Genomic DNA, 8,258 nt, shown 5'->3' with positions numbered 1-8,258 from the left:
ATGTCTTCTGAAAGGTATCCTCATTGTCATTTCGATTTGCAGAGGTGATTTCTCTGAGCACACCCTAGAACCTTCCACAAACTCCCCTGCTCCCCTCTTTGCCTTGGGCTAAGAGACTGTGTAGCTTTGCAGGGTACACTTGAACCGAAGACATGCTGTCCACCTGGGTTCCATAACTTCCTCTAAGGAGTACTAACAAGATAAGCAAAGTTGACGGACAAAGGAGACACAGCTCTTGTTCCCTGGCTTCCCCTGCTAACCAAACTCTCCGGTACTCCTTGCTCAAGTTCCTTGAGTTTCTTCCTAAAACCAGGCACAGCCTTGACTTTGGTCTGTCACTCTCTACTTTCAACCCTACCTATCTATCCTAGACTAAACCCCAACTTCTTCTCAGGAAGGAAATAGTTAAAGATCCCTGCCCTTCAGGGCCTGGCGGGGGCAGCAGCATTGCAGCTTGGTGGCTGCTCCCTGGAGGGCAGGCGGGATAGCGCTCCTGCAGTTTGGTCCCAGAGTAGAGGGGAACGTCTGGGAGCCTGTGGAACCTAAGGAGGATCGCGGGAGGCGTGTTCCTCCGGAGTTTGCTTTTCCTTGGGAGCCTCGCGCGCACACCCATCCCCTCTGGTCTGGCAACTGTTGTCTAGGAAGTGAGGAGCCTCTCTCTGATCCACCGTCCATCGCTGGAGCCTGCAGGCTGAGCGAGATCTCCCCTAGAGAAGCCGGGAGGTCCGGGGAAGTTTCCCCGAGCCGAGACTGTGCTGCAGCCCTGGTCACCCGCCACCCTGCGCGCCACCCTTGTTCTCCAGCTCAGACTTCGTCTGGCCTGGGCGCGGACCTGGCGCTGTCTGCGTCCGAGGAGCTCTAAGGTCGGTGCAAGTCTTTCCTTCTGGGAACCAGAGATGGGACGAGGGACAGGGTCGCCGCCGGGGCAATCTGCTGGGAGGAGCAGAGGTGTCCGGCCGGGACGGCGAGACACAGCAGCCCGGCCTGGCACATACCTGCCCGGATGCCCAGTGCGGGGCGCTTTCCTGGGAGATGAGCACTGTGGGGAGAGGGTACACCGGACAAGACGATTGAGCTTTGACTCGGATTTTTAGGAAAAGGGAGCCCGGGAGTGGCGTGGGGGAGATGTCTTTTCCTCCACAAGAGCTTTCAGGAGCATCAATGCCCAGAGCGCTTGCTCCAAAGCCTCCTGGTGAAGTTGGTCTCTTGTAATCCCATACCCTGGGTGCGTGTAGCCAAGGACACTTACTGTGAAGAACCAACCTCTGTGGACCCCTCCTCACACCATGATGGCAGCTGGGGTTGGAAATCTGCCTGTTGTTGGAGGTCTAGGCGGTTTGCTCTGTGCTGCCCTGTCCTTTAAAGGGCACTTGTTGCCTTTCATGTGCAGAACACTGGAACTGTTTGTAGATAAAGCCACCTCTGAATACACCACCCTAATGGCCTCACCTCTGTAGACCTGGGGCAAAGGCATATTAAAGTAAGAGGGTGCCCCCAGAGAGAGTGGATAATTTGTCTTATTCAGAGAGCAAAACCACAGAGAACTTGAAAAAAAACTTTAGTTTAATTTTTTTTCTACTTGTTGTTTCTGGTTCCTTCAAAGTTAGATTGGCTAACTGTGAAACACTTGGGTAACCATAGCACACAAATTACCTGCCCTAAACACCTACCATTTGGTTGCTGTTGGCATGTCCAAATTACTAATGGCAAGTGAACATTTGTCCTGATATATTAAATAGGTAAAGCTTTTATAGGGGCCAGCTTTCAGGTGCCACCAGACTCTAGACCCACAAAAGGAAAACTGCAGAATCCATAGATACGTCCTTCTGGTCTGAATGTGAGTTGCTTCTCCAGAGCTCTGGCTGATGACAACAGATGATGCCTGGCAGAGCTTGACTAGAATATGCCAAAATGAGCTGCAGATCCATCCTTGGGAAAGCATGTATTCGAAAGAGGTTTCTTTTATCTGGTTTTGTGGGTTTCACTCTGTGACAACATGGCATCCACATGTTTTTGACAGATGTCCCTTAGATGTGGTGAGCTGACAAAGGTGTCATGAGAAATGAGTTCTTGGTAGTATCTTTGTTGGAGGAAAGCAAGAAGGAAGGAAGGAAGGAAGGAAGGAAGGAAGGAAGGAAGGAAGGAAGGAAGGAAGAAAGGAGTTTAAATGGCAGCTGGCTCACACCATGGTAAGAAGCCATGGCTATAGCTTTCTCGGTGCCTGTAGTAGTCAGCTGATCCAGGAAGGCAGAAAGTTCATGTGAGGACCAATGTGCTCTCCATGAGTTGTCCAGTGCCTGTGGCAGCCGAGTGGTTCATGAAGTCCCCTCCTGGATGATTCTAATAGACCATGAAGCTATTCTGTTTATGGGAAAGACCTCTGTCTCTCACTTTTAAAAAAAACTATTACTAAATCCTCCATTCCCTTTGAGAAACTGAGAACCATTAATCAGAAAGCAATCAAGAAATTAAAAGAATTGTGCTTCCCCTCACCATCAGAAGAGGGAGACAGATTGTAATAAGCTTTGTGCTTGGCATTCTGGTCTCCATCTGGGAGAGGAAATGATGATATTTTGTAGGCCTACTAACAGTTCAGCCAGCTATTCTGGACTGTAAGAGATGGGAGAGGAAATCTGTAACTACTTTACAATTAAGGGTGAGCAGAAGTGACAGAGATGATGGGTAAATGGCAGGCCCATTACTTTGAAATCACGGCAGCAAGTAAACGCCTACAGCCCAGCTGTGAGATAGGACGACTGTCCAGCCACCTTTTGGTTGTGAACCCGCAGTCACTTCACTTATTCAAGACTCCTTCTCAAGTTGTGCAGATGCTGATTCTGTCTGTATAAATGGTGACGCACAAGAACCAGTTGGTTCCCGTGAGATGGGATGTGTAAGATGCTATTGCTGTTTCGAGAAGGCAAAAGCATGCGGGTCTTACAGCTGGTGTTTCTCTTATACTTCCTATAGCATGTCGGTATGTCTTATTTGGCCCGCCTATTGACTAAGCTTAAACTTGATAATGTGCCATGACAACTGTCAAAATTCCTAAATGTGGTCAGCCGTGAGCAGATTGAAAAAAAAATTGAGTCTTAAAATTTAGGATTAGATGTGTATGCCATAGATACACAGACCACTGCCCATAAATGAAGTTACGGTCCTCATTTACAGATTAATAAAAGAAATGTACAGAAATACCCAAAGGGGAGGAGCAATTTACCTTTGAATGCTATTCTTCCGGCATCAGACTTCCTTCCATTTTCTAAGTGTCTTTTCTTTAAGTATGAGAGGAGAAATCTAGATTTACTGGGCACCAGGGACCAGGTGCCCTTCGCAAGTGATAAGACATACAAATGCCAAGTAGTCTTTGATAATATCTGAACACCCCTCCCAGTCTGCTGCCTCCTCTAAATTCTGGAGACATCTTCAGTATGTTGTTGGTACAAAGTAAGCATGAAAATGAGAGAGAGAGAGAGAGAGAGAGAGGATGGCTTAGTGGTTAAAGCTCAGGTTTGGAGTCAGATCGAGCTTCCTTGGAGTTGTGGATTTGTCACCACCTTGATCTTCATGAGCTACCAGGTCTTCCTCTCAGCTTCCCTGTCCTCCTGAAGGACCTGTGGATTGTATCATTACAATAGACAGCAGCAGCACGTGATGTATTCGGCACAGTGCCTGTCCTGTCCTACGATGCTTGCAAGATACTAAGAAGCCAGATAGCCCTTGGCAAACCAGTGTGGCAGCCTGGGGAAACCTATCACTCGTAAGACACCATCGACAAGCAAGTATCATGGTGGTTTCTGATGGATCAAAGTGGGGGCTTAAAAATATGTGCATTTTGCACTTAGTCATTAAGGGTTTCGAACTAAATCTCTTTCTCTTTATCGGTGATCTTTTCTCTGTGTGTGTGTGGTGCTGAAGATGGAGCAAGTGTGAGAACGCAAAGCAAAGCAAGCACAGCTCCTGCAGGCTCTCGATGACTTCACATCTAGTTAGAACTGGATTGGCAGCTGTAGTTAAGGTGCTAAGCAGACATTTAGCTTTAAATGAACACTGTACAGCTTTGGAGGATGCTCTGCCCCTTCCTGCCATGTGCAACCCAGCACTCACGGGGAGATGCCAATTCTCTGATCTCAGAGAATTAGATTCTTGTATTTTGTGCCTCAGTCTGAAGCAATGTTTCCTCTTTTACCACGGAGTTTTCTGTCTCGTGTCTGGAAGATTTGAGTTATCATTACCCTGAATAAAGAGGGAAAAAGCTGATATTTTTAAGGAAAGCTGAAATACTTTTATCCATATTATGGTCTATACAGATATAGCTGTGGATACAGCCAGGGCTGGGGAGACTTCTTGCTATAATAAATTTTTGGCCTTTTCTATTTTGATCTGATTGGTCTACATTTTCATTAAATCGGTAAGCATTCATTAACTATGATCTTTTGGGGCAGCAAGATTTTGTAGCAGAAAATAATAACTTTTCCTACCTTTTTTTTTCTTCTAGGTGAAAGAAAGAAAGGTGTGAGACCAACATAATAAGACGTTTCTTCAAATCTACGCTACCACATTAAGATGGATGTCTTTTGCCTTGCGGCACCCTTTTGCCTGGCCCTGGTGGGAGGCGCGATCGCTGACAATCCCGAGAGATACAGCGCTAATCAAAGCAGCCACTTCACCCCTTTTCCGGGGACAGAGTTCAACTTTCTGGACACCACGCATCGACCCCCTAATTTGGCCCTGCCTAGCAATGGCTCAATGCACGGCTATTGCCCACAACAGACGAAAATCACGACAGCTTTCAAATATATCAACACTGTGATATCCTGTACCATTTTCATTGTGGGAATGGTGGGGAACGCAACTCTGCTAAGAATCATTTACCAGAACAAGTGTATGAGGAACGGCCCCAACGCGCTCATAGCCAGCCTGGCCCTTGGAGACCTTATCTACGTGGTCATTGATCTTCCCATCAATGTATTTAAGGTAGGAAACTCCTGAGGACTTTGTTGACGGCTCACTGGGAGGTTTACTTAGGCTGTCTTTCAGCTCGTTGACGTTTTAAGAGTTTTACTGTTGAGTATTAGACGATTTTCTAATTTAGTTAATGAAACAATACTTCCAGGAGGAACCTTAAGATGCTCCTACTGCCGGAAGTACTTCCCGCGCCAGCACTCAGCTTGTTGGCTCCACCGGAAGTCTTGGGGCAATCCATGACTGGGAATTCTTTGAGACACAATTTTTAGGGTGAGACATACCAAGCTCCCAAAGAATATACGGTAAATAATACACAAGCAATTTCGGTTATCCTTCCATGAGATACTGTTCAGAGACCCACAGCAGAACTGAAAGTTTCTATTTCAGTCTGAGTCTCCGGGTGCTTGATTGAAGCACACGGGCTTGCTGGCTTCCCTCAGTATCAGTGACTTGGAGATAATGAAATCCATCAATAGCAGGCCAGGACTGAAATAGTAACTAAAACTATTCAAAATAGGCCTGATAACTCCTTCCCTCTTTGAGCTGTAATGTGGGCCCAGCCCTGAACTAAGCTATAGGGCCCCCAAAACAATGAAGAAAAGTTGGTGTTTTCATGGGAAAAGACAAGTGTCAAAACAGTGGCCAGGATTACCTTGCCTTAGAGAGACTCTTTAACCAAAATAAACTAAATCCAATGAGAAAAAAAAATATTCCATATTTGCTGTAGTAATTGTGAAGGGAAAAATTCCTGAGAAAAATTTAAGTACAGTAAAAGTCAAACAAAATTGGCATATATGTGTCACTTTTTAAGAAATATCTTCACCCTAAACTAGAAATTGCTTTTCTCAGGCTTTCCTCTCCCCTCTCCCCTCTCCCTCCTCCTCCTCCCCATTTATCCTCTCCCCCTCCTTCCTCCTCCCCCTTTATCCTCTCCCCCTCTCCCTCCTCCTCCCCCTTTATCCTCTCCCCCTCTCTCCTCTTCCCCCTTTATCCTCTCCCCCTCTCCCTCCTCCTCCCCCTTTATCCTCTCCCCCTCTCTCCTCTTCCCCCTTTATCCTCTCTCCTCCCTCTTCCTCCCCTTTCCCCCTTTCCCTCCTCCTCCTCCCCCTTTATCCTCTCCCTCTCCCTCCTCCTCCACTCTCCCCCTCCCTCCTCCTCTCCCTTTATCCTCCCCCTCCCTCCTCCACTCTCCCCCCTCCCTCCTCCTCTCCCTTTATCCTCCCCCTCCCTCCTCCACTCTCCCCCCTCCCTCCTCCTCCCCCTTTATTCTCTCCCCCTCTCCTCCCCCTTTATTCTCTCCCCCCTCTCCTCCTCCCCCTTTATCCTCTCCCCCTCCCTCCTCCTCCCCTCTCCCCCTCTCACTCCTCCTCCCCTTTATCCTCTCCCCCCTCTTTCTCCTCCTCCTGCTTCCCCTCTCTCCTGTTTCTATTCTTTCCCCCTTTCTTTCCTTCCCCTACATCCTCTAGTCTGAAGTCAGGCTCCTCCCCTTCCTCCTCCTCCGCCTCTTCTTCTTTCTCTCCTCCTCTGCTTTCTTTTCCTCTCCCCCTTTCTTTTCCTCCTTCCTTGCCACAGGAACAAATTATTCTAGGTCAGTAGTTCTCAATCTATGGGTCTTGAGGTCTCATATCATACACCCTGTACATCAGATATCTACATTACATCATACACCCTGTACATCAGATATCTACATTACATCATACACCCTGTACATCAGGCATTTACATTACAATTCATAACAGTAGCAAAACTACAGCTATGATGTAGCAACAGAACAATTTTCTGACTGAGGGTCACCACAACCTGAGAATCTGTATTAAAGGTTTGCAGTATTAGGAAGGTTGAGAACCTCTGTTGTAAGTTACATAATTCTGAAATATTACTTTAATTGCCAATTAAATTATGAGACACGGAGTAGCCTGGAGTAGCCTCCCCTGTTTCTAGCAGACATACTTAAATCATAGTAAAACCACATGAAGCTACCATGGGTGCCAGTGTTCTAGCACTAAAGATGAAAGCAATGGGTTTGTTGTTGTTTTGTTTTTGAGACTGGGTCTCTCTATGTGGCTCTGGTTCTCCTGGAGCTCCCTGTATAGAGCAGGCTGGCCTTGAACTCACAGAAATCCTCCTGCCTCTGCCTCCTGAGTGGTGGGATTAAAGGTTTGCACCACCACACATGGCTGATAATTTTTTGAATGTTAAAAATCTTTCGAAATCGTGCCATGCACTTTTTGGAAAGCTGGAGAACGTAGACGAGGACTCATCAAAATCTGACATGGCCTCTCCTTGGAATGAGTGTGCATCCATGGGATTTTAGTTTGAACATAAGAACAGAATTTTGATAATAGCAAAAGCTAAAATGACTTATATTAAGAAACTCCTCTGTCACAGTAAGGCTGGCTGGCTGGCTGCTACCTGCCAAGCAGACCTGCAAAAAGGCTAGCCTCACGAGGAGAAAGGCCCAGAGCAACTGCAAGTGGCAGCTAGCCTACATCTACCTCGGTTTGTGTATTCTTGCCTTTGCAGCAACTGTCAGAGTCTAGATGGTTCCAGGCTGTCTATATTTCTTTAATTAAACTTCACTACATTTAAAAAAAAAAAAGAACAGAATTTTGAAATCAAACTGTGAAGCAGAGTTGAAGATGCATAATTAATTTAAAAAGTTTAGCATACTCTTTAAAATTCACCTTTTTTCTCTTACAAGGTCCTTAATTTTCCATTTACGAACTGTCACAAGTGCTTAACACTCCTTTTCTCGTGGTTTTCTTCTTTAATGAGGTATTTTAAAACATTTTTTATGGCTTTTGGCCAAAATTTGACCCTTCAGTTTCAACTGATTATTACTATGAATTCTTGATTATCCGTGCGTTGGCACTGGTTAACTACCTCATCTTCGTTCAGGGGAATACTGACCATTTCTGAAGGAACTCCCTGCTTCTGTCTCCACTGAAGCTTGCCCGGTACATTCAGCCCTGTGCAGAACAGTTTCTTATCAAACCAATAGGTGCGGCTGCTGGGGAGTGAGGGAGGAGGGGGGGTGGAGTGGGAGTGAAAGTGAAGGGATCTGGGGGGGGTGGTGAGAGCAAGGAGGTGGGATGGGGGATGGGTGGGAGAGAGGGATCTAGGAGTGGGGTGAGAGTGAGGGGGGATGGGGATGGGTGGGGTGGGGGATGGGATGGGGTGGGGAGATGGGGTGGAGTGGGGCTGGCTATCTTTGAGTCACTCCTGCCGATTCTATTCCATGGTTGAGTCACATTAGCTGAGAGACTTCTGAGTATTGTGGAAATCCAAAT

The 8,258-nt window shown here is 46.8% G+C and overlaps 1 protein-coding gene across 1 annotated transcript in view; it reads left to right on the top strand.

Annotated features, from left to right (window-relative positions):
- The first annotated feature begins 491 nt into the window (after positions 1–491).
- The window catches only part of Ednra (endothelin receptor type A), a 59,866-nt gene continuing 52,099 nt past the window's right edge, over positions 492–8,258 (top strand). The window contains exons 1-2 of the mRNA XM_034523019.2: positions 492–863; positions 4,499–4,977. Of these exons, the coding sequence (XP_034378910.1) occupies positions 4,567–4,977 (411 nt within the window). The 5' untranslated portion in view covers positions 492–863; positions 4,499–4,566. The remainder of the gene's footprint in view (positions 864–4,498; positions 4,978–8,258) is intronic.

Source organism: Arvicanthis niloticus, chromosome 18 (genome assembly GCF_011762505.2).
Source record: "Arvicanthis niloticus isolate mArvNil1 chromosome 18, mArvNil1.pat.X, whole genome shotgun sequence".
Classification (NCBI taxonomy): Eukaryota; Metazoa; Chordata; class Mammalia; order Rodentia; family Muridae; genus Arvicanthis; species Arvicanthis niloticus.
The sequence above is the reverse complement of the archived record's forward strand: the minus strand, read 5'-3'. Positions and strand labels throughout refer to the sequence as shown.